General features: G+C 41.3%; 2 protein-coding genes across 3 annotated transcripts in view; one reads left to right on the top strand and one right to left on the bottom strand.

The window, feature by feature from the left end:
* The window catches only part of psip1a (PC4 and SFRS1 interacting protein 1a), a 28,029-nt gene extending 9,226 nt beyond the window's left edge, over positions 1-18,803 (top strand). For both annotated transcript variants that reach the window (XM_034188519.1, XM_034188520.1), the window contains 11 exons: positions 2,447-2,506; positions 2,626-2,677; positions 2,879-2,972; positions 3,653-3,833; positions 3,972-4,051; positions 4,372-4,427; positions 6,226-6,296; positions 7,554-7,655; positions 10,407-10,608; positions 15,128-15,215; positions 18,237-18,803. In XM_034188519.1, the coding sequence (XP_034044410.1) occupies positions 2,447-2,506; positions 2,626-2,677; positions 2,879-2,972; positions 3,653-3,833; positions 3,972-4,051; positions 4,372-4,427; positions 6,226-6,296; positions 7,554-7,655; positions 10,407-10,608; positions 15,128-15,215; positions 18,237-18,267 (1,017 nt within the window). In that variant the 3' untranslated portion in view covers positions 18,268-18,803. The remainder of the gene's footprint in view (positions 1-2,446; positions 2,507-2,625; positions 2,678-2,878; positions 2,973-3,652; positions 3,834-3,971; positions 4,052-4,371; positions 4,428-6,225; positions 6,297-7,553; positions 7,656-10,406; positions 10,609-15,127; positions 15,216-18,236) is intronic.
* A 677-nt stretch (positions 18,804-19,480) lies between these two features.
* snapc3 (small nuclear RNA activating complex, polypeptide 3) lies at positions 19,481-25,981 on the bottom strand. The gene is made up of 9 exons (XM_034188523.1): positions 25,749-25,981; positions 23,860-23,943; positions 23,688-23,769; positions 22,806-22,910; positions 22,418-22,567; positions 22,197-22,279; positions 21,542-21,700; positions 19,849-19,956; positions 19,481-19,771 (listed from the first exon to the last, which is right to left on the bottom strand). The coding sequence occupies exons 1-9, from the start codon at positions 25,964-25,966 to the stop codon at positions 19,624-19,626; spliced, it is 1,137 nt and encodes a 378-aa protein (XP_034044414.1). The 5' UTR covers positions 25,967-25,981; the 3' UTR covers positions 19,481-19,623.

Below are 25,981 nucleotides of genomic sequence, written 5' to 3'. Positions count from 1 at the left end.
CTGGATCTCTGTCCAGATCCAGATAAGGATTGGAATTAATGAGATTTTATTGATTCATTATTAATCCAGTTTTGTCAGTTCCTAGTCAGTTTTCTGTATGGGGGAAATGTAGATCGACACTGATTTTCAGTAAATCAAATCAAATCAATTTTATTTATATATCGCCAAATCACAACAAACAGTTGCCCCAAGGCGCTCTACATTGTAAGGCAAAGCCATACAATAATTACGGAAAAACCCCAACGGTCAAAACGACCCCCTGTGAGCAAGCACTTGGCGACAGTGGGAAGGAAAAACTCCCTTTTAACAGGAAGAAACCTCCAGCAGAACCAGGCTCAGGGAGGGGCAGTCTTCTGCTGGGACTGGTTGGGGCTGAGGGAGAGAACCAGGAAAAAGACATGCTGTGGAGGGAAGCAGAGGTCAATCACTAATGATTAAATGCAGAGTGGTGCATACAGATGTAGAGTAGGGATGGGACGACTAATAGTCGAATACAACTAGCTAACATACGAATAGTCAACTTTTTTTTTATTAGTCAACTCATTGAAAGCTATTTATAAGTTCATTTGACCCTTAAAAGAATAGACCTGCTGGAGCTGCCACCACTCCCGTCACGCAGTGGATTAAGAGTGTGAACCTCAGCAGGTGAATTAGTCAGCTCAAACGGGTAGTCTGTGAATGCAGGTATTGTCTTCATGCTAATATTTCTTTTTTGTATTTGTGATATTGTGCTTCTTCTTCTTTTGGCTGCTCCCGTTAAGGGTTGCCACAGCAGATCAGTCGTTTCCATCTCACCCTGTTATCTGTAATTTCCTCTGTCACAACAACCACCTGCATGTCCTCCCTCACCACATCCATAAACCTCCTCTTTGGCCTCCCTCTTCTCCTCCGTCCTCAGCATCCTTCTCTCTATATACCCTGGATCTCTCTACACATGTCCAAACCATCTCAGTCTCGCCTCTCTGACTTTGTCTCCAAACCGTTCCACCTGAGCTGTCCTTCTGATGTCCTCATTCCTAATCCTGTCCATTCTCATCACTCCCAAAGAGAATTGCAACATCTTCAGCTCTGCCTCCTGTCTTTTTGTTAGTGCCAGTAGTGCCAGTGCCAGTAGTCTTTTTGTTAGTGACAGTAGTGAGACCAGCTACAATGTAGCTGGTCTCACTACTGTCTTGTAAACTTTCCCCTTCACTCTTGCAGATATTCTTTGGTCACAAATTGCTCCTGCCACCTTTCTCCACCCTGCCTGCACTCTCTTCTTCACCTCACTCTCCATTACTTTGGACATTTGACCCCAAGTATTTAACCTTATCTATTTTCACCACTTCCACTCCTTGTAACTGCAGTATTCCACTGGACTCCCTCTCATTCACACACATATACTCAGTCTTGCTCCCACTGACTTTCATTCCCTTTCTCTCCAGAGCATTTCTCCACCTCTCCAGGCTATATTTGTTCAAATAAATGTCATATTTGAGCTTCACCATGAAGATTCAAAATTGGCTTAATTCATTCAATGTCAGATTTAGTCAACTCGTCGACTAATGATTTTTAATAGTCGCCCTACCATAATTTTCAGCATGCTTCTGTTGTCCTTGTAGTTAAATAGAAAGTATGGTGTCATTGCATCACATTGGAAGTCATGACACATTGTTTGCCACACCAAACTGTCAGAAAAACATGGCAGCATTGTAAACAGGAATTGATGATGTCTGAGGTGTATGATTCCGATGGATTGAAAAAATTTGATTCCAGTTCTCAGTTACCATCCCTACACCAAAATAAAACTTGTGGAATTAAAACAATGCAGTTTTGAAGAAAGCTGAGGATATGCACAATAAATGTTTAAATTGTGAATATAGTTGGTCAAAAAAACAATCGCTTTGACAAACATCTAATGAGTACTTTGGCTTCGGGCAGCAGACGTTCACCAAGTTGGGACATGCTCCAACTTTTCTCTATTGATACAGATTCTGACAACCGCATAGTTCATACTGATGAGTCAAATACTTTTGTAAATATGTGACATCTGTGTGTTAAAGCGATTGAAATGAAGTTGTAATTATGCAGCTCTTCGTTAATATGAAAAGCCACACTCAGAGATTAAAATGCTTTCGTAGTCATCAGGCTATGTGATGTGGATCAGTTAAGTCTGGCTAATGTCCAGTATGGACAATACAACCACAGCCTTTGCTATTGGTGACACATGTCCATATTCCAGTGACAATAACATTTCAGCCACAAATGATGTAATATAATGGTCACTCACTAGATGGTACTATGGCTCAATAAATAATTCTTGTAAGTGGGATGATCAGATAACAGAAGCTGAATATCTTGTCCTCTTGTTGACATTTGTACCTAATGTCTTTGTTCTTTTGTTCTTCCCGTTGAAGCTGGTTGTTTCTTTGTGCAGCAAAATTATTTAATGTTCTCTCCCTTTTAGGTCTTGGGTGACAAAGAATCTTCAGATATTCCTAAACCAAAAAGAGGAAGGAAGAAAAAGGTTGGTAGTATTTATTACTTTGCATCACTTTATAGACGATGCATTTGAGGAGGCATTTAAAAAGAACCTGAAGTTTAGCCTCTGTGTGTCTCTCTCTCTGTCCCCCACCCACCCACCAGAGTGACACTGACCAGGTTACAGAAAAAGATGATGCTCCCTCTAGTCCCTCTGGTAGGTTAAAGCTTTTTGTGATGTCACTAACGTGATGCTGGATGTTATATCATCATGATGAAGATAACTTATTTTAAAGATTTTCTTTCACTCCCAACACAAATAGTGACCATCCTGTTTAGAAGATTCTGTTAGACACCAGTCAGCTCTCGGTGGCTCAGATTGTATCTATAAGATGTGTGTTTGTCCCCTTGTGACCAGGTGGAGAGGGTCCAAAACGCAGAGGCAGGAAGCCCAAAACGGAGAAGTTACTTTTGCTGCAACAGCACGACCACCAAGGCTCAGCAATTGAAATGTAACTACATGGATGTCTGCATGCACACAACAGGAAGTCCTCAGTTTTTCCCCCAAACCATTGTCTTTGTCTGTGTTGACTGCACTGAGCCACATGTTTAATCCCAAAATGTGAGAACGGACGCTGAAATGGTCATTTTTTGTGAGATCACACAGATGACCCAAACATAAAATAAAGACAGGCCTATCAATTTGTGTGTGAAACTCTGTTGCTGAACACAAGGTGGTGCTGGTGGCCATCCATCATTTGTCAGAATCAGATCACTAAATGTGGCACCAGAATACTGTAACGTGTGTAGTATCTGTCCATCCGTATACACACACACACACACACAGAATGACCGTGTCAGACAAATGGTTACTTAGGGAGACTCTGAGGAGTATTGCTTTCACTGTGAGGGAACATCAGCTATGACATTTTGGCCATGTGGAGCATTTCTCTGTGCACCGTCCAGCACACAGGTGCCTCTGTGTTGAGGACCCGAGCAACTGCAGAAGGCTAAAGGGCCACACACGTTTCACCTGGCTGTGGCAGATAGATCGTTACTTTTTAAGAGGTGGAGATGGACCGGTTGACTGCCTGGCTGTTTGCCATCCAGGGCCCAAGGTGGTTCCATGGTGTGGTGGATGCAGCGTCAGGATGAATCCGAGTTTCCTCCAGGCCTTTTCCTTTTTTGTTAGGGATTCTGCTGAGCCTGACAGAAAGAGGAAGAGGACAGCAGAGGATAAGTCCAAGACTGGAGAGGAGGAGAAGAAAAAGAAAAAGGATGAGGGTGGAAAGGAGGCTGACGTTAAAGAGCCTGAAGCCAAGAAGAAGAAGCAGACCAAAGATGACGACTCCAGTGTTTCTGATGATGAAGAGGCAAGTGTCCAACCTACAGAATCACCTTCACGCTTTGTGTTGGTAGTAAAACACCAGCCCTTGTCATTTTATTGCTTCCAAAACAGTTTTGTTGTGTGCTGATGTGCGGTACTTGATTCTGATCTTTCTCAAACCCAGAAAAATAAAGGCAGGAAGAAGCAGCATAATTCAGAAACAGAGAAAGACATGCGGCGGCGGAAAGCAGAGGACTTGAGGGAGTAAGTGTTTATGCTCATAAAGTAAAATTATTATTATTATGAATGCCCTTTTACATAATTCTGAAGTACTTTTCTGGATAAATGGCACAAATGGCAAAGTATGATTACATCCTGTTTCATAAGACCAGGAAATGATCTAAAGTATTTCATGTTGTGTTTGTATATTTGACAGTTTTTGGTCAGTACACAAAGGCTAATGACGTATGATATGTAGCATTACTTGGCACAGAGTAAGAGAAACAGGACACATGAAAGGATGAATTAACAAATGGATGAATTAACAAATCTTCTGAGTTGATGTTATTTTTGTTTTCTTGTAGAGCAAATAAAGATGATGTGAAGAAAGTTGAAGAGAAGACAGGAGTAAAGAAAAAAGGTAGTAAAATTACTTCATTTCAAGGAAAAAAAACAACCTGTCATCTGTCCCACCAAATAATAAAGACATGAATAATGAGCCACGTATGGATTTGTCGGTGGTTATTCGAATAATGATCGACGTATAAATCTATCACGTATCCGCTATGAAGAAGCCTCTCTGTGCCTCGCATGCGCCGTGTAATGTGACGGTGGTGCACTTTTAGGCATGGATTTGGTCCAACCCTCCACCCCTCCCACACTTGGTCCTTTTAAAGTGTGGGTTTTCAATTCACAGCATCCATTCAAGATGTCACATTTTTTAAATACAGTCCAAATAATGATGCTGCGTGCGCCAGGCTGCTGTTCACCTGTGTTCCAGAGTCAGTAAATGCAGCATTTCTGTATGTTCACCCAGCTCTCTGTGACCAAAAAAAAGACACCACAATGAAGTGGCTGCTTCAATGATATACACCCACAACTGTGTGGATCGATCACCCGCCCCACCCCCAAAGAAACACAACACAAAACACATCCATAGACCAGCTAGAACTGAACCACGCGTTCCTGGACAGTCACCTCTGCGCTTCTTCTCGCTAGCTTTATTCCTTCAGCGGCTTACAGTCATTTTGGCACCGTGATCCAACTTTTAACTTTGTGTTCATCCATTATTGTCTGCAAAATCTCTCTTTTGCAAGCTCTCGTTCTGCGTAAATGCTCGTCTTGGGTGCGAGTCATTGCTTCAGCACGCACAGAGTGCGCCTCATCTGATCCATTATAACAAGATGTTAAATATATCATAAACATACTTTTACAGCTGCTTATAAAAAAGGAATGAACATGCAACTGTTTTACCAAGCTGTTAAAACATTACAACTAATTACGTTTTAGGCTGTTCCAAATATGTTCTCCACCTCAGCACAGGAGACAGAGAGAGGAAAAAAGCTCCAAATGAAACTGTCCTCTGTGATTCCAGAAGCGATTAGAGGTGTTTTCAACATCCAAACTGACAGAAAATGATTAGTCCGCTACAAAATAATTATTTTATACAGCGTCCGGCGGACAAAAGAGGTGGGATTGTAGTGCGCAAGAGGGCTGAGCCAAAATAGCCTGTCCTGTCCTCGTAGCCGCCAGGTGCTTGGATAATGCAGCCTCATCCTCACTACAAACATGCCTCTAAAATCCTTGTTTGTCCTCGTAGTACCTCGTACACAAACTGCCCCACGCTGTTGTTGCTAAATTTTGAACTTCTTGAAATTAGCGCCACGCTCAGAGATGAGCCTCGTTAGCTGAATATTCTTCCTCTAAGAGCCACTATTCTCCCACAATTGTTGAATAACTGGACTTGTACCAAAAAAAAAAAACATGCTACGTGGCTCATTATTCATCCATTATTCAGTGGGACCAGCGCTTAACACACTAATCTGAAGCAACAGTGAACTGTCAGAATTGTCCCTTTTGAAACTTAGTCTTCAAAATGTTATTAATAATTTTGTGCAGTTATTTTGAATTGGGGGGATGCCTGATTCTACAGTCGAGTACATAGTTATTCTGGCACAAGTTTGTAAAGTTGGTTACATCCACCAAAACATTGGAGTTAAAATGAAATAATTAAGATGTGTTCTGTAGTGTAGACTTTCAGCTTTGATTCAAGGGGTTTAACAAAAGTATATTAACCATTTTGGAATTACAACAGTTTTAATGCACAGTCCCTCCAGAAAGAAAGAGCCCACGCAACATGTCAGAGGACAGTTGCAGTGTCTAAGATCTATGAAAACACACCACAACCGTCGCCTTCTTTTCTCTTTCCTTTTCTGCAGAAATGTCAATTGATGTGAAACTCCAGAGACTGCACAGTGAAATCAAGGTTTCACTGAAAATTGACAACCCTGTAAGTAGTACAAATGACACTTGGGGCATATTATATGTCACATCTCATTCACCCATTTCTCTGCCTGACGTGGCCTGTTTTTAGATGGTTTGAGTTCAACAGGCGCGCTGGTCCAGTATTTATTGACTGATAAGAAAGGCAGCTTCTTAACTCAGCATTTGTCTGTCGTAATGCTGCAGGAGTCCAAAAATGTCCTACAAGTCAATTGTTGAGGAACAGCGCGTTCTTGTTTTTCTTTTTACCAATGAAGTAGTGAATTATTTTGACAAAGTCATAGCTGAATATTTAGATAATTTTTAACATACAGTTGAACAGTTTGTATTTGATATCTGTCCATATTTATTTTAATAAAAAATCCAAACAGCTACAGCATGCAGGAGCAGATTGTTGCCTTCCTGCTTTTATACATTAAGTTGCACAGTATGCACAGGAACAAAGCGCTGTCTCAGTATAAAGGAAAGAGACTATCAGTGATGTATATTGAGGCATGCACATAACTCGTGCTCATGCATGGTAGAAATAAAGGATGCCCAACAAAATCACAGAGGGAGGCACTTTTCCTACACACTGTTATCGCTTTCCTCCTGAGTGGCACTTCCCCCTGTGTTTTCTACTGCGCATCCTTTATTTTTAGCATGCACGTGCACCAGTTATGCCCATGCCTGTAGATATTTTCCCAGTATTTCATTGCCCATAGTTAGGGTTGCGCATTACCTTCCACAGTGTACAATATACCAGTAAATACAGTAACCTAATTCTGAAATCTTGTGACAGTTTGAGATTTCAGGATGAGAGTCCAGTTACCAAAAGGAAGACCAAAATGTCATTTCAAACACAGAAGACTTTGTCGTTGATTTGGCCATGGAGAACAGTGTGAGAGTCAGATGCTTATCATTTGCACAACACAAAATGACAACTATGATCCAAATGTTAGTATGATGGGAACGCTGGACTGTAAAAGCTAATATTGATTATGTGTTTTTAATGTACAGTGCTTTTAAATGGGTGCGTCAAGCTAAGTAATCACCCACCCCGCCACCTTGAGACTCTCCAGAAATTGATGACAGTTTGGTTGTGCTGGCAGTTAAAAGAATAAATGTACACAGTGAATGCTTTATAACGCATCGCAGTAAAGTTTGATGCCCCCCCCCCCCATGTATCCTTCATGTGGATTTCTTTTTAATGTCTGTGGCTCATTTCTTTCCTCCTTACCACCTTTTGATCTCCTGTGGCTCCCCCCTGTTAACTCCTCACCAGGATGTGAAGAAATGTTTGGAGGCTTTGGATGAAATTGGCGCTCTTCAGGTCACAACACAGCACCTGCAGAAACACAGTGAACTCATTGCTACGCTAAAGAAGGTGAGGTCTTAGATGCAGTGGATCTGGAAAGTATTCATAGCGCTTCACCTTTTCCACATTGTGTTATGTTACAGCCTTATTCCAAAATGGAGTGAATTAATTTTTTTCCCCTCAATATTCTACTCACAGTACACCATAATGATAACATGAAAAAAAGTTTTGTTGTTGTTGTTTTTTTTTTTTTTCTTCTTTTTTTTTTTCAAGAAATGACATGTACGTATTTACAGCCTTTGCTCAATACTTTGTTGATGCACTATTGGCAGCAGTTACAGCCTCACGTCTACTTCAGGTTGGATGGGGAGCATCAGTAGACAGATCTCTCCAGAGATGTTCAATCGGATTCAAGTCTGGGCTCTGGCTGGGCCACTCAAGGACATTCACAGAGTTGTCCTGAAGCCACTCATTTGATATCTTGGCTGTGTGCTTGGCATCATAGTCCTGCTGAAAGATGAACTGTCACCCCAGTCTGAGGTCAAGAGCACTGTGGAGCAGGTTTTCATCCAGGATGTCTCTGTATATTGCTGCATTCATCTTTCCTTCAGTCCAGACAAGTCTCCCAGTTCCTGCAACTGAAAAACATCCCCACAGCATGATGCTGCCACCACCATGGTTCCAGACATGACGCCTGGCATTCACACCGAAGAGTTCCATCTCTATCTCATCAGACCAGAGAATTTTGTTTCTCATTGTCTGAGAGTCTCCACAGAGGAATGCTGGAGCTCTGACAGAGTGACCATCAGGTTCTTGGTCACTTCCCTGACTAAGACCCTTCTCTCCTGATGGCTCAGTTTAGATGAGCAGCCAGCTCTAAGAAGAGTCCTGGTGGATCAAAACTTCTTCCATTTATGGATGATGGAGGCCACTATGCTCACTGGGACCTTCAAAACAGCAGAAATGTTTCTGTACCCTTCCCCAGATTTGTGCCTCTAGACCAGTGATTTTCAACCTTTTTTGAGCCGTGGCACCCTTTTTATATTTACAAAATCCTGCGGCACACCACCAACCAAAATAATATTATAATGCTATTACCTCTGGTTTTGCGCAAAACCCAATTATCGCAATAGAAAATCGATACAGAAAACACCGCATTTCGAAAATCCTCAAGCATTTTGCGCTCTGATCTCAAGTAGGGCTGTCACGATTAGGAATTTCTGGAGACGATTAATTGTCAGACAAATAATTGCGATTGACGAATATATTGTCTATTTTTTTTTTTTTTTTTTTTCCCCTTCTTTATATTCTACTATTGTAGTATAATTACACAACTCTGGAAGAACGTTTGGCTTCTGTGAGTGGAGAAACTGGGAATGGTGCAACATTTTTATTTTTATCTTCATTTTACATACAGTCCCAACTTTTTCTGATTTGTGGTTGTTTCTGTTGCATTTCTGAAATTGTTTCTCCTCATCAGTCGCGTTTTGTGCTTAAACACTGCATTAAGCTCAAGATTGAACAAATAAATACCTTTGGAAAATAACAGCTGTTAAAAGTTCAGAGTTCTCACCTGCTTTTTGTGATCTCTGCGTCTGAACATTGTTTTTTTTGGGGGGGTTTTTGTGGCTCAGTTCATTCATATATTCTCATTTTTTAAATATGTTTTTAAAGATATTTGACCATTTATTTCATCTCATGATCTCATAAATTCAGCATACGACGCGCACATGGTGTGAACAGGACGGTAACGGCAGAATCACACCTTTAGAGAAAGTTCAGAGAGAAGTAAAGGCAGCTTCATGTTTCCGTTTTGTTAACGTTCACTCAGGTTAAAATTCTCTCTCTGCTCCGCGCTCGCTGCGTACTGAATGTGTCGTGCCTGCATTCAGGAATCTCCCTCACCCACCCCCTCTCTCACCCACCCCCTCCCTCGCAGTCTGCAGCCTGTTAACTCAGCGCGCGCGCACACACACAGGCACTGACACACACACCAACAGCTCCGCATTTTAGACGGCTTTTGAAGGAGACGGCACTGTTTTAATCGGCCGTCAGCCTCCTTGTTATTGTCCCGCCTTAAGACGAGAGCGAGGCTGCAGCACGTTTGACAACAGATTCTGAGTCGTTTTATGCTTTGCGGATAAAATAAATAATTCACGGTAATCGCGAATATGAAAAATACCCACGGCACCCCTGACGATCGATCACGGCACCCTAGGGTGCCGCGGCACCCCGGTTGAGAATCACTGCTCTAGACAATCCTGTCTTGGAGGTCTACAGACAATTCCTTTGACTTCATGCTTGATTTCTGCTCTGACATGCACAGTCAACTGTGGGACCTTATATGTAGACAGGTATGTGTCTTTCCAAATCATGTCCAATCAACTGAAATGATCTCAGGTGGCCTTAAATCAAGCTGTAGAAACATCTCAATGATGATCAGTGAAAACACCTGAACTCTATTTTGAGTTTCATGGTAAAGACTGCATGTGATTTCTTAGTTTGTTGTATTATTATTTTTAATAAATTTGTAAAAAAAAAAACCCAACTCAAACAAATAAACTTTCTTCGCAAGGTTATTATGGGGTATTGTGTGTAGAATTTTGAGGGGGGAAAAAAATCATTTAATCCATTTTGAAAAAAGGCTGTAACATAAATAAATGTGGAAAAAGTGAAGTGCTGTGAATACTTTCCAGATGCACCCTACACTATAAGCGGTGTCTTCCTGTGGTCTGCTTGTGTTGTTTGCCAGTGTGCAAACAGCTGTCTGTTTTGGTGCTCAATTGAGGGATGATGAGGTTTAATGTTTGTGTGTTCCAGATCCGTAGATTCAAGGCCAGCCAGGACATCATGGACAAGGCCACCATGTTGTACAACAAGTTTAAGAGCATGTTTCTGGTCGGAGAAGGTGACTCTGTGCTCAGCCAGGTGCTTAACAAATCTTTAGCAGAACAACGCCAGCACGAGGAAGCCAAGAAAGGAGCACTGAAGAAAATGGAACAAGCCAGGGAAAGCAACTCTGGTATCAGGCTCTTCTCATTTTACTACAAACTGTTTTGAACCATTTTAATTATACAATAAATAATTTTGGTTCATCAGTGGCCCTCCATCTACGCTTAGCAGCCCATCTGCTAATGAAACATCAGGCTGCTAACCATAGATGAAACCATAGATATTATCACTTACAGTGCATGTGCATCATACAAACAAAGAGCATCCCCGTCACCGTTTCCTCTATGTTGAGACAAAACCAAAGTTCTGTTGATTTGTTTAAGTACATATTTCACAGTGACGTTCCTGTGCTGCTAGTTGGCTTATTAACATCTCTGTTGAGAAGTCTTATCAATCACATCAGAGGTATTATCTGCTTATTTATTTTTGACCAACTTTTACAAAAATATAAGAAAACAATGGCAGACAGATTTATACAGAACAGAGATGAAGGTTTTCAGAGTATTCCCAGATTTCTGTTCTAATTTCTGATTGATGGATCTTCCCGGAAACTAGAAACCAGTCCTCCGTTTCCAAAAGTGGTGTAACGAATCGTACCTGATCCGTACTCTGTATGGTGTGACCTTCACAGTTCACAGGTTCACACAGGTGAACTGCGGATTAATTGTAAAGTTGATATGTGTGATTTTTCTGTCGTGGCTTGTTTTTAAGGAGATAACTTTAATTGCAGTGGTGAACACAAATTCAGTGATGTTTTAGAAGCTGATTGATTTCCTCAAAAGCTGCACTGATAAATCTGTTGTGTGACCTGTTGACAAATGGATAAATACTGATACAGTTCAATGAGAATCAGTCAGATACAGTGCATCTGGAAAGTATTCACAGGGCTTCACTTTTTCCACATTTTATGTTACAGCCTTATTTCAAAATGGATGAAATAAATTTTTCCCCAAAAAATTAATACCTCGTAATGACAATGTGAAAAAAGTTGGGGGTGCGGGGTGGGTTCTTTTTGAGATTTTTGCAAATTTATTAAAAAAAAAATAAGAAATGACATGTACATAAGTATTTACAGCCATTGCCATGAAGATCAAAATTGAGCTCAGGTGCATTCTGTTTCCACTGATCATCCTTCAGATGTTTCTACAGCTTAATTGGAGTCCACTTGGAATAAATTTAGCTGATTGGACATGATTTGGAAAGGCACACACCCAGTGGCGTAGCAACCTCAGCACAGGCCTCAGTGCAAGATATATTGACAGGCCCTACGTGCACGTTACTTGTTATTAGGCATACATGCACGAACATGCGCATTCCCACCCACACTGTGAGGTCTATATAGATTTTTACCAACAGTGTTGGATTTTATAACTAAATAAATTACTTGGGTTATTGTATAAGAAACTTTTGAAGAGGTCAAAAATCTAGATTTAACACCCCAGCTCTGAATGGTATGTGCACAACAGTCTGCAGCCAGCATACCTCATCATCGCGTCAGACAGCAGGGGAGGAGCTGTCTAATTCATGGTGGTGCTGAAATGACTACAAATTCATTTTTCTGGCAAAGTTAAGAGTGCACCCCTGCATGATAAACCTTAAGACAAGAAGAGATAATAAAATTTGTCTGTAGCTTTCTTCTATATCAGCCAGCGGATAGCTATCATTGCCTGGAAGAGCATTTATAAACCGAGCTCACTTGAACCATTGTACATTAAATTGACTTTATTGACGAGTCTGACCCCTTTGAAACGTGACCAAATTACATGTATTTTTACTGAGTTTAGCAATGTTTTCACTGACCAAAACAGCCACCAGAGGGCACTGGGGTAATCCCCGACCTTGAGAGTGTCATTGGTTGACATGGAGACAGTGTGAGTTTTCCCAGCATTCATCACTGCATAGTATTTAATGAAATACCCCAACAGACATTACATTATTCTTTTAACTGAGTATTCTTTATTGTAGATTTAGCCTATTCATTAAAAACACGCCGTTTTGGAATGTATTGCACTTAACTATTTCACCAGTTTGGAAACCATGACAGATCGGTTTCCTTCAAGGTTATAAAGTAATAAATCAGCTGTGTAACGTGCATGGTGTGTCATGTGCAGTGCGTAAAAGTGAGATTCACTGTGACAAAGTAAGATAGTCAAGACAAATTCATGGGCCTGGGAGTGTGCTACACTGTCTATCGTGATGCCAGTGTGCACACCTGTCTACATATAAGGTCCCACAGTTGACAGTGCATGTCAGAGCACAAACCAACCAATCCACCAATCAGGCCTGTATGGTAGAGTAGCCCCCTGGAGTTTATCAAAAGGCACCTGAAGGACTCTCAGACCATGAGAAACAAAATTCTCTGGTCTGATGAGACAAACATTGAACTCTTTGGCTTGAATGCCAGGTATAATGTTTGGAGGAAACCAGGCACCATCCCTACAGTGAAGCATGGTGGTGGCAGCATCACACTGTGGGGATGTTTTTCAACTGCAGGAACTGGGAGACTAGTCAGGATTGAGTGAAAGATGAATGCAGCAATGTAGAGAGACACCCTGGATGAAAACCTGCTTCAGAGCACTCTTGACCTCAGACTGGGGTGATGCTTCATCTTTCAGCAGCTGATGGAGCTTGAGAGGTGCTGCAAAGAGGAATGGGGAAAACTGCCCCAAAATAGGTGTGCCAATGTTGTGGCATCACATTCAAGAAGGTGTAATTGCTGCCAAAAGTGCATCAACAAAGTATTGAGCAAAGACGGTGAATACTTATGTACATGTGATTTTCTTAGGTTTTTGTTTTTAATACATTTGCAAAAGTTAACAAAAAAAAAATCTTTTTCATGTCATTATTGGGTTGTGAGTAGAATTTTGAGGGGAAAAAATGAATTTACATTTTGGAGTAAGGCTGTAACATAACAAAATGTTAAAAGTGAAGCACTGAATACTTTCCGGATGCACTGAAAAGGTATTTTTTTTAATTAGTTGGTTAAACTTAGATATAATTCATAAAATTGACCATTTAAAAAAAAAAAAAAATCAGCCAGAGAAGCACCATGCTTAAGCCCCTTTCACACTGGCACCAACGTAGAGCTGCGTATTGGGGCATTGTGTTTCATTTTAGTACGCCCGAAATGCATGCGTACTCAGCCATTTTCCGTGTTCGTTGGGTTCGTAGATCTGCTTGCAGCTGCGTGTGTTTGATTTTTTTTTAATGTGTGCACAGTCGTGTGTAGCCCTTGCTGCTATTTAAAACCAGTTCAACTCTTTCAGTTCACTCCTGCCGACTGTGCAGAACACATCATTGCGCTTGGAAAACAGTGGACTGTATCGTGAGGTTTTTACAGTTGCATACTGCCACGTATGTAGCCATAGCTGCTATTTTCTGCCTCTGTGGAAGTGCGCTGTGTTCTGTACTGCATGGTGTGGTGCACATCAGAAACAGAGTCATTTAACATTATTTTCTTGTTTTTTTTTTTTGTCTTGGTAGAGAGAGGTGCTGTGATCATGCCTCCAGCTGATTCACTCTAGATGCACACACTCAGTTGTTGGTTGTGTACAGGAGCTCGGTGTTGCACAGACTTGCTTGCAGTAACGCTGTGCTGCGCAGACCTGCTTAAAACTGTTCAACGCTGTACGCCGAAAAAATTAAACATGTTTCATTTCTTCCGTCCTACGCGCGTAGCCCTCAACATACTGCTGTGTAGGGAGCAAAAACTCGGCGTAGAGCTGCTAAAAGTGGATGTAGAGCTGCTCAACTCGACGTAGACGGTACGCCACAATATGCAGCTCTACGTTTGCACCAGTGTGAAAGGGGCTTTAGAGTTTCTCATTCATTCCAGATGGACATCATGAGATCTGCATGGCTGACATTTTGACACTATGATACTGACTCCAGTCAGCAGTTGAGCGTAGCGTTTTGAATAGATGAAAAATCCCGTTTAATCCTCATGAATTCTTGTATGTCAACACAATCTTGTGGATTATTGTCTTCACAGTAGTTATTTGATTGATGGAGTTGTATTTTGTTGTTGGTTGTCTGTTAATTAATCAGCAGTCTCTTACATGCACACAAACTGATTTTATTGAAAGATGGTCACGCATCTGACCTTGGGCCACGTAAGAACTGATTAACCAATGTGGATCTTAATACAGGAACTGTTCTTAAAACTAATGGTGGCAGTAACAAACTAACTGTAATTTAGTGTGGAAACAGATTTGACACGGCTAAATGAGTAAAAGTGGCTGGGTATTGTGATGGTTACTGATCGCGCATGATCTAGATTGATGTCACCTGCCCTCCGTGTTTTCCATGTGTACCTGTTGCAGCCACAGCCAGCCAATTTGACACAGCTGGTGTTTCTGAGCTCTTAAATGGTTGAACGCATGACTTCATTTGTTAGTGGGTGGAGCAGAGAATTGGTAAAACATGCAGGACAAGTGATCTCCAGGAGAAGGTGGTCCCTCATTTAAAGTAAGGTTTACCCCAGGGCATAACTGCAGTTATGGTTTTCTCTGAACGCATTTTATTTTAGGAGTAAAAATGTTTTTGATTGAGCTTAATTGAGTTTTTTCCTCTCTGTGTTCCACCTCAAGAAAAACTGCCAAATGGTGACATCAACCCTGAAGACAGGCAGGCGACAGAGAAGCTTCTGGAAGACACCTCAGTTGGAGAAAATCCCAGGTAGCACACCCACCGATCAAAAGACGTCCTTTTAACCATCTGTTGGTGGTCACATGGAGGGGGTGTGTTCTTTGCTGCAGTCATAGGTCACTGGTGTTTTATTGGTTTGGAAGTTCTTTGTACATCACAGAGAAACGTGCAGGGACAGGCTACATGGAACACAGATACCACGTTAACAACACAGGAGGTGTGGGTGCAGAAACTAATTCCCCTAGTTGGTTATATTCAGCCCTGCATCTGTATTGCTACATGCTCACTAAGCCCCGCCCACAAACCTCTGTGAATGCCTTTGAGTAGCCCAGCCAGAGCCCAGACCTGAATCCAATTGACCATCTCTGGAGAGATTTAAAAATGGCTGTGCACTGCCCATCCAGCCTGATGGAACTTGAGTGGTGCTGCAAAGAGGAATGGGGAAAAACTGCCCAAAGATAGGTGCACCAAGCTTGTGGCATCATATTCAAGACTTGAGGCTGTAATTGATGCCAAAGGTGCATCAGCAAAGTATTGAGCAAAGGCTGTGAATACTTATCTACGTGTGATTTCTGTTTTTTTATTTTTAATACATTTGCAAAAAAGTTTTTTTATGTTGTCATTATGGGGTGCTGCGAGTAGAATTTTGAGGGGGAAAATGAATTTACTCTAGAAATAAGGCTGTTGTATAACAAAATGTGGAAAAAGTGAAGTGCTGTGAATATTTTCCAGATGCACCATAGACAAACTCACGGCCAATTTAAAGTTTCTAATTCACTTAACTTGCATGTCTTGGAAAGTGGGAGGAAGCCACACAAACAGGGGGATGACATGCAAACTTCTCACAGAATGGCCCAGGCAGGGAAGCAGCCCCAGGACCTTCTTGCTGTTAAGCAAAAGTGCTAACCGCTAAGCCACTGTGCTGAGGATCAGGACCTCCCAAATGGTAGATAAGATAAAACTTTATTGATCTCACAGAGGAGAAATTCACATTACATCAGCTCTTAAAAAACACACAAGATGGGTGCAAGTAGAGGAAATGTTCATCAAACAGCATGTGCAATGATAAGCAATGATAATAATACTTGTACAATAAAATAAGAAAATGAGGTAGAAATAGAATATGTATGTGTGTGTGTATATATATATATATATATAATGTATGTACGTACATATATAAGTACATATGCATATATATATAAACATGATTGGGATTGAAAAAGAGATAGGAGCATCTTATCTACAATATGTGAAGTGGAATTTAGATGTGATAAGGTGACATTAGTGCAGGGATTTGTAAGTGAGTTGTTATTGCACATGATTTGTGGACATATTATTGCAGGTGGTTATTTCACAGTGTCAATGTACACCCTCACAGCAGCAGGGAGGAACCACCTGTGGTATCGTTCCTTCTTGCACTGAGGTTGCCTCAGTCTGTCACTGAACGAGCTGCTCAGCTCAACTACAGTCCGGTGCAGAGAGTGAGAGGAGTTGTCCATGATGGATTTGAGCTTGGTTAACATCCTCCTCTCAGCCACCTCCTCCAAAGAGTCCAGAGGACAGCCCAGAACAGAGCTGGACTTCCTGACAAGCTTATTCAGTCTATTTCTCTCCCGCTCTGTGCTGGCCGGGGGCACAACAGCATAGAGGAGAGCAGAGGCTACAACAGAGTCATAGAAGGTCTTAAGCAGAGGCCTGCTCACTGCAAAGGATCTCAGTCTCCTCAGGAGGTGGAGGCGACTCTGTCCTTTCTTGTACAGGGTGTCAGTGTTGTGAGTCCAGTTTGTTGTTGAGGTGAACACTCAGATATTTGAAACTGTCCACAGTCTTTGTCTTCCCCCTGGATGTTCACCGGTGGGTGTGGTGGTGGTTTCCTCCTGATGTCGATCACCATCTCCTTCGTCTTACTGGTGCTGAGACACAAGTGGTTGCGCTCACACCAGTCCACAAAGTCTGTGATAACCGACCGGTACTCCAGCTCGTTCCCCTGAGACACGCGCCCCACAATGGCGGAGTCATCAGAGAACTTCTGGAGGTGGCAGCTGTCCGTGTTGTAGGTGAAGTCCGAGGTGTAGAGGGTGAAGAGGAAAAGCGAGAGGACGGTGCCCTGGGGGGCCCCGGTGCTGCACCTTACCACCTCAGACTGACAGCCGCACGTACTGCGGGCGGTCAGTGAGGTAGACGATGGTCCAGGCGGCGAGATGTCCATCCACACCTGCGTCCTCCAGCTTCCCCTGCAGCAGCGCAGGTCTGATGGTGGTGAAAGCGCTGGAGAAATCAAACAACATGACTCTCACAGCGCTCCCGCCGGTCTCCAGGTGAGAGGTAACAGTCCTCCATTAGATTTTTATTATCCCCTGGTATGAAATACCTCAAGAACCACTTGAGCAGTTTCATTCATATTTAGCATAAAGGTGTAGTTGGGTCATCCCCGACACCAGTTGATTAGGGTGACCTTGGGGTCAATTTCAAGGTCACAGCGAGATATTCAAGATATTGTCATTGCCACCTTGCAATATCTCAAGAACCAGTTGACCAAATTCAGTTCAATTTATTTCAATTATACAGCAGAAAATCACAACAAAGCTGCCTCAAAACACTTCACACAAGGTGTAACTGTACCAACCCCTAGAGCAAGCACACAGACAGTGGTAAGGAAGAACTCCCTCGGAAGAAACCTCAAGCAGACCAGACTCAAAGGGGTGACCCTTTGCTTAGACCATTCAAACAATTAAAAGGTTTTGCAAAGTTTTAAAAGCTGAAGAAACAGAAAATAGAAATCAACATAATATAAAGAAGATGAGAAGTCCACACAGGCGTCAGCACCGCAGGCAGGGGTCATCCACGCCATCAGTGGGCTTGTCCCTGCGACACGGTCACTTTCACATGAAGATTGCAGCATGCAACAAGTTAATTCATATTTAGCATAAAGGTGTATTTGGGTGATCCCCGACACTTTGTATTACTGATTTGTATGGAATGGGGGAATATATCATCTCCAGATGACTCTTGTTTTTAACTGTACAAACGTGCCTGTTTTATTACTTGCAGTCCCCCAAAACCTCAGGAAGAGTCCAGTTGAACTGCCCGCTTGCCTGAAGAAAAAAAAAAACTTGCTGCTGTCCTTGGACGACCGGTCACCAGCTGGGATCTGCTGTCCGAGACCCTTTCATGACTGATAACACACTGACGTTATTTGTTAATGTGAAAAAGATTAAAATACACCAAACGTTAGTGCTCCAAAGGTGGTCACTGCACATTTTACTTTATTTTTAGTTAACTCTTTAAATGTTGCTACAGTTGTGTTTCTGTGCCGTAACAGTGAAATTAACGACTTGTACGATGGCAGCACTGTGATCTTGAGATCTCACTGAGCATGTTTCCACAGACGTTTGTCATCCTTCTCCAACTGAAGTCAGCATTTCTGATAGATTCAGTTGCTTTCACAGTGAAAGAATCCTGAATGTGATCTGCAGAAATGAAAGTGTAATTTCTGCCAAGATTTCAATTTACTATTTCATTTTTAAAGTTGTATTTTTTCCACATAGATGTAAATAAGAGTATTTTTGTGCCTGTCTGACATCCTGTTTGATCATCCTTTAATAAAATCGTGCATACAGTGCAATATTTTTAACGCGTTTTGTCTAGTCACTTGAACATATTCTCAGAGTATTAAAAAATAGTAATAGATTTATTACAGTAGAGCAAAGCATTAAGTGGGCCTACACAAGTCCATACCATGGTTTTGTTTGAAATGTGAGATTTTCAAGTTGTTTGAAAATTTATTCAATCACAAACTTTGACGTAGGTTGGTCATCCCTTGCATTTCAGTGGATCCTGTAATGTCGTATGCACTGCAACACCATTTCAAGGTTTTCTGAAGGCACCAAAATTGTACTAAAGTTATAATGTCCACAGTGCTGTTTCTGCACGTCACGTACCAATCTGCAGCATTAAATGATCAAACCACATGCTGTATCACATTTGTGGTCAACTGCAATCTTCATATGCTGGATCATCAGACAAATTGTGCATACAAATCTGCAAAAGTGAGAATGGGGCTTAAGGAACAGTGTTGGAGCACATGTACCAGAATGTATTGGATCCTTTAGCCTTTAATTCATGTGTGTAGAGCGGGTAGCTCTGTGGTGTAGGTGTTGTGTACCCTACACCTACGATAAACGGAGATCACGACCTCCCAGAGCCCTCATGACAAATTAAAATGCTTTATGTCAGAAGAAGTAAAGGAGAAACCAGAGACTGAAATCTGAATTACACATAACTGGTTTTCAGAATAGTTGCAAGTACAACTTTATTTCAAAATCTCTTTTAAAGTTAAAGCGAAATTCTCAAAATAAAGAAAACAGCTCTTGAAGAAAATATTTTACAAATGCCAACATTTCATTTAAAAACTAAACTATGATACAGCATTAAGTATTTAGTTGAAAGCACCTCGGTCCACATAGGGATAGGCCTGGAAGTCTCCCAGCTTGTTACCCTCAGCATCATAATGCAGCATCCGGAAGCACTTATCACAGAACAGACAGGGGTTACTGGGAGCAAACTGGTCGTTGGTCGTCAGCCATCTGCACACAATCACAAGCGCTAATCAGTTTGGAAACACCAAAAAAGTGTGTGTGTGTGAAACTACACTTTTACACACCTGCCAATGAAGAGGTGACAGACGGCACACTTCTGAGTGGTGACTCTGTGTTTGTGGATGAGCAGCGGGTACAGCTTCTTATCCAGACAGTCGTTCTTATGAGCCAGTCTGAAATAGTCCAGGAAAAAGGACAGACCTTTTCTTAATTTGTGAATGAGAAGAATAGATTAGTCTCACATTTGCTCTATCAAAAGCTGCTTCATATGTGGTTACTCTGCCTGCGCAAAAAGTTACAGAAGCCCACACAGCTGTGACCGGCCAAATTAACTCAAAATAGTCACACCGTGTGAGGAGTCATCCTGTCAGATAACAAGCTGCTCTATTTAAAAAGTTCACAAAGTACTGCGTGGCAAATGATAACGACTTCATTCAATCATGCGCTAAGTCTAACAACCAGATATAATTGTGATTTAATAACATGCATTGTTAAGAGCCTATCTTTGATATTTCATGTATCTTGTGCTTCTGATTATAAACAAACATGGAATTCATGCTCAGCTGCAAGAAGCTAAAATGGGATTTCTGTTGTGAGTCATGATGAAGACTTGTGCCACCCAAAAATCAACAGTTTGTTCTGCAGCTGTAACTATAGGGATTAGGTGTGCACCATGCTGAAAATTTGGGTTCATATCAGGCCGCTACTGACCAAAATTACTGGATCAGATAGGGAGAGAGAGAAAAAAAGTCTTACTGTGCAGCCGAGTCACTTGTATATTTTCCGTGAGGGGAGTAGAATATTTGTTTCATGTCTTTTAATTGTTTTGTTCGATGGTGAGGTCAGCCATTATTACTACTGGTATTTATTAACAGATGTCTTAAAAGAACAAAAACAGCAGGGGAATCATCAGATCTGTATTGTATCAGACATGAAAAAGTGGTACTGTTGCATCTCTAGTAGGAATACAGAAATAAACTGAATGAAATGTCACCTAAATGTACTGCTAGTTGTCAATTTGAAGCAATCATATGAGCGTAGTGACAGTTCTGGTTCGCAATTTAGGTTTTGGAGATTAATCTTAGGGTCCCCTGTCATTCAGTTACTTTTGATACCACAAATAGAACCAGGCAACATTGTAGCCAATACCCCCCAAACTTGGAAACAACTCCTTGATAAAACCTGCTTTTGCTGTGCCGGTCTCAATTTTTCACATGAGCAGGTGATTTTAGAGCAGCAGCGTTGACCTCGGTGGCCACCAGACGTACGACTTGGAAATAAAAGAAACGGACAAACTCAGTTAAAGCGACATGCAACTTCAACCACATCAGCTCCAACTTTCCCTCATTCATGTAGTAAGATTAGTCTCTGCAACAATCCCAGATATGCACAACAGGTGGTGGACGCGTATGTGCTATAGGTATAGCCAGAGACAGAAGAACTAGAGGAATGAATTGTTTAGTACGCGACTGTGTGCAACTAAGTTTTTCTCAAGTTTCTCTTCAGGCCGTGGTTGGTGGTCTGAGCAAGGGGAGTGGCTTGAAGCAGTGATTCACGAAGAATTTGATCGTTCGTGTGTTTTAAAGGACATCATCTTTTAAAAGTTGCTTGTGTTGCATAGCATGGAAAGGCACAGAGGCTAGTTAGCAGACTGGTACCTGTATGCCCCACACACCCACACGTGATCCCAGACCTGAGCTCATTTTCAGGGAACACATGCTGTACAATAGTGAACAACAAGGGGGGGGAGGCAGTAACCTGACATCTGTGATGATGATGAGATGTTCACAGTCTCCTTGATGGCAGTAGAGGTACGGAAAACCCACTCTGACATTTAGATCCACCAACTGTGTGTCTTCCATCTTTACCTGGTGGTAGAGTGGGAAGTTACGACTCTTTGCCCATTCAATTATGGTCCTGTGTAGCAGACACCAAGAAATAAGTTTGAAATTTTTGTAATTTTTCCTCTGTACACCACCACATTGCAGCTGAAGTGAAGATGTGCTTGTATTTAACAAAAATATTGCATTAACTGTTTTGGAATTAGATGTTTTTATATGCAGTCCCTCCATTTACAGTAGCCACAAGTAACTGGGCCAAATATATATATATATATATATATATATATATTTTTTTTTTTTTTTTTTTTTTTTTTCCTTGTGGTTTCCTCCATTAATAATAAAAATGAATTTACAGTGACATGAAATATCTTTAATCGTGAAGAAATGAAGAAATTCATGTTTTCTGAGATATGCATTTGTGTTTAGGCAGATATTTTTTCAGTATTCACGTTTTGCAATTTGCAGTTTGCGGATAATTCATTTGCAGCAGATTCACATTTAGGGAGTTAACACGTTTTGGTGTGTCATTTATACTATCTCAACCTGGCATTGAGTGAAGAGGCCAATCTTACATGCTGATGTCCTGGCACTCTGGGAACCGCATGTCATTATAGAAAACTCCTTCAAAGTAAAAGAATGCTGACTTGAAATGATCCTGGAAGAGAAAACAGAACATTACCACTTGGTTCTGGGATTCTGTTTGCTATTTAAATGTTGACTAAAGCTGAGTTTCATAATAATAAAAAAAAAGGTACAGCCAAAGGAAATGCACAGCGACAGTGTAAGAACTCACTTTGCAGATATACTCTGGAGCAATGTCTGGCGTGCTGCTAAACTCTCCGCACACTTGCAAGTCGCTGACACAGCAGATGGAATCCCTCAGCTCCGCCAAAGTGTGGGAACCCATCAGCAGCAGTGTCATGTGGGGTCGGGTGTACGTAAACTGAGGGAATGTTCACAAAAACTGTCAGTGTGGTGGAGGTCAACATGAAGAAATGCAGCAAATATGCAAGAAGGGGGCTACCAAATCTAAGCTTTACACATGAAACCGACAAAGTAATTTCGATCTACACGTAACTTCAAAACCACTCAGTTGCCTCATTTATCTTGCTATTCACTGTCTACATTTTATACGGCGTATGTCCAACCTTTCTGAAAGCCTGAGAAAAGTCAACACTCACCCTCTCAAAAGTAGCAGGGTAGTAGACGTTGATAGTTAGAATGACTTCTCCTTCAGGGATCATGTTGGCAGATGATTCTGGTTTTCTGTCAACAGATAACCGCTCCTGTATGGGGATGAAAACAACTGCCTTAAATGTACAGCAAAAGAAAACTGCATCAAAACTAGTCAGAGTCCAGCAACATCACACCAACATTTCAAAGTATCAGGCATGATGAAAAAATGTTACACAAGCTTTTTAAACAGTCAAGTTCACTCACAATAACATATCTGATCTTACTGTATTTCAATCAAACGAGCCATCACTACATGCGTTATACAACCGTGACTGTTCATCATATATTCACTATACATTATTAATATAGCCATAATTCATACTGGGACATCTGTCATTTTTAGCCATTTTTGTTTCAGATGACAACGAATGCCCATAATTTGTGTACTCAATTCATGCGCAAATAATCCTCTCCCCAGTGGGACCGGGCCCTTAAATTCAAGCACCTTAATTCATTCAGGTTTTACCAATTGTAACACTTTTTTTAAAGTTGGTTCATCCATTCTCTTTTTTAAGTGTAATTTGATTGTGAAATATTTGCTTTTATCTGTTCCTTTAATATTCTAACCACTGGAATGTCAAATGTTTTCGATTTTATTTTCTTTAATATAAAACACTGGAATATTCTGCAAAGTCTAACTTATTCTCTATTACGTTAGGTGAAGATGTATTTCACTTGCTGAAGGAAAATAAGAAAAATGAGGAGATAGGAGCAGCAGGGAACATGCTTAGCATTTGGTGAGGTGTATAAGTTCCTGCTCTCAAGCACTCATTAAATGAAAGGGTGATCTTCCTGAAAAACTTGACATTTCTTACCATTGTACTCACCATTTCATCAGCATAGCGTTCATGTCGGTTAGTGTTGGTTAGCTTCAGTTTAGCTTTTTGTTCTTGTCTTTTCTTCCTCTGTCTGTTAAAACCACAGCAGACAGTGTTTACATTGTGTTCATGGTAAATGTGAGACACATCATTTATTGTATCAAGTGAACAAGGATCATACTTTAGTGTTTTTAGCGTCGAGTCTGGAGGTACAACTTCAATATCAGGTTGCTGATCCACAGGATGGCAACGAAGTGAATCAATACTGGATAACAGAAATAGTAAGTCATATTACTTTACTACTTTATAAAACATGATCAAAGTTGGCTCAAGTAAGGATGAAGTCTTTCATCAAGGAAAAAGGTCCTAATGTGATTGAGTCCAGTGTCTCAAAGCTGCACTGTGCAGACTTGTTTGTTTTCTCTGTACTAGTCAAAGACTCCCACCCAGCTATAGGTTCCGTACCATGTCTGACAATGTGTGCAGTGTAGGTCTTCACTTGGGTGTTGTTATACTGCTGCCAATCAGTGGTCTTGGTTTGGGCTTGGGCTACAAATTAGGGTCAGCATGATTTGATTAGCAGCTGCTTTCAGACCACTCAGCAGCGCCATTAACCAGTACTAGCACAACTCAAGAAGGCAGCATGTTGCCACAGTCACATGACCTACCTAATAACTTGTACCAGTCTTTTCTATGAGTAAAACAAATAGTTCACAAATACAGGTTTTGTTTTTTAGATGTTGACATGCATATACGTAGATGAAAACATTTTAACATGAACCGATCCAGCATTTTGTGCAACAATGTATCATCACACTCAGGTGACCTATGTACAACCTGACAGTGTGATTTTTACAAAACACAGATTTGTTTGTGTTAATACCCTAATTGGAGCATATGTGAAGCTGCATGAAGGACTGTCTGGGTTTGAAATTGTCTTCGATCAAGACTAAGATCCAGGTTTTCAATAACTTCCTGAACTTGGCCATCACAAGTGTATCTGGATGTGGTGAAAGTGTTGAACTTGTAGAAACATTCATTTTTCTCAGCAGTGACATCTCTAGGTCCTTGTCATTTGAGCTCAAGAGACACCTGGGAAGAGCTTATGGAGTCGTGATGTCACTGGACAGAGGTATTTGGCAATGCAAATATCTTTGCTGGAGAACGAAGGTCTTTCGGCTCCTGGTGATTCCTCACTTACTGTATGGTTGTGAGACTAGACGCTAGCCAGTGAGCTAAGATGATGACTAGACAACTTTGGAACAAGGTCTCGTCGGAGGATGGTGTACATCTGTAATGACTTTTTGTGAAAAAGAGTTACTTAGGCAGACTCAGATCAGGAGTATCACTCGTATTTTGAGGGAATGTCAACTGTGACATTTCGGCTATGTGGAGCATTTTTCTTGGCATGATCCAGCCTCAGTGTTGTTGAGTTCCACAGAGGTTAGTGAAGGCAAAAGGGACACCCATGTTTCATCTGGTTACGACAGACATGGTTAATTTAAAGAGGTAAAGATGGGCCAATTGTCTGCCTGGATACTTGCCTTCCAGTACCCAAGACAAACATGAGATGTGAACATGGCAACACACATCACTAGCATGTCCTGCCAGACCTGATGTGGAGTATTGCAGTGACCGTGCCAGGTGCTGCTTTAGCCGGCACTCAATTACACATGAAAATGGAAGGTTAAAAAAACAAAAGCTGGAGTTGCACCTTTCCCAATCACCCGGAGCCATTCATCTCTTATTTCTGGTTCAGTTTCCTTGTGCAAAACCAAGGAAAATTACACCTCTTCACTTTTAACACCATTGCTGATGGAACCAACAACGCATCATTTTTTTTAGCACAATAACACTATGGGAATGTCACAAACCTGCCTACAGAGGCATACTAAGCAATTTGTTTTCCCCTTTTCGCTGGTTGCTATGGTGTACACTGCAGTGCATTGTGGGAGGCAAGTCTGACATCTTTTTAATACGTCAGGCGCTACTTTTATAACACTGTAACTTAGATTTTAGAGACAAGAAGAAAGGTTACATGAATTTAATTATGTTGTTATTTTCAAATACCTGCAGATGGACTTGAGTTCGATCATGGTTTCTACGTCTATGCCCATTTCGTCCATAAAATTAGCGTGAAACGTGTCCTCGTCCTCCTTTACAAAGGAATATTCACTCGGCTTCAGCCTGCTCAGCCACTCGTTTCTAAATGAGTCGATATGAAAAGCTTTAGTGTTAACATCACAAACTTCATATTCTGGAATATTGCTCTGAACATTCGCCGCCATGTTTTCTGTAGCTGT

The sequence above is a fragment of the Thalassophryne amazonica genome, chromosome 15 (genome assembly GCF_902500255.1).
Source record: "Thalassophryne amazonica chromosome 15, fThaAma1.1, whole genome shotgun sequence".
In the NCBI taxonomy this organism is placed as follows: domain Eukaryota; kingdom Metazoa; phylum Chordata; class Actinopteri; order Batrachoidiformes; family Batrachoididae; genus Thalassophryne; species Thalassophryne amazonica.
This window is presented reverse-complemented; position numbering and strand designations above follow the sequence as displayed.

Coding starts and splice junctions, on each gene's coding strand:
- snapc3 (XM_034188523.1), bottom strand. CDS start 25,966: ATGGCGGCGAATGTTCAGAGCAATATTCCAGAATATGAAGTTTGTGAT. Junction 23,944..25,748: donor GAACTCAAGTCCATCTGCAG/GTATTTGAAAAT, acceptor TCTGTTATCCAG/TATTGATTCACTTCGTTGCC. Junction 19,772..19,848: donor TGTCACCTCTTCATTGGCAG/GTGTGTAAAAGT, acceptor GATTGTGTGCAG/ATGGCTGACGACCAACGACC.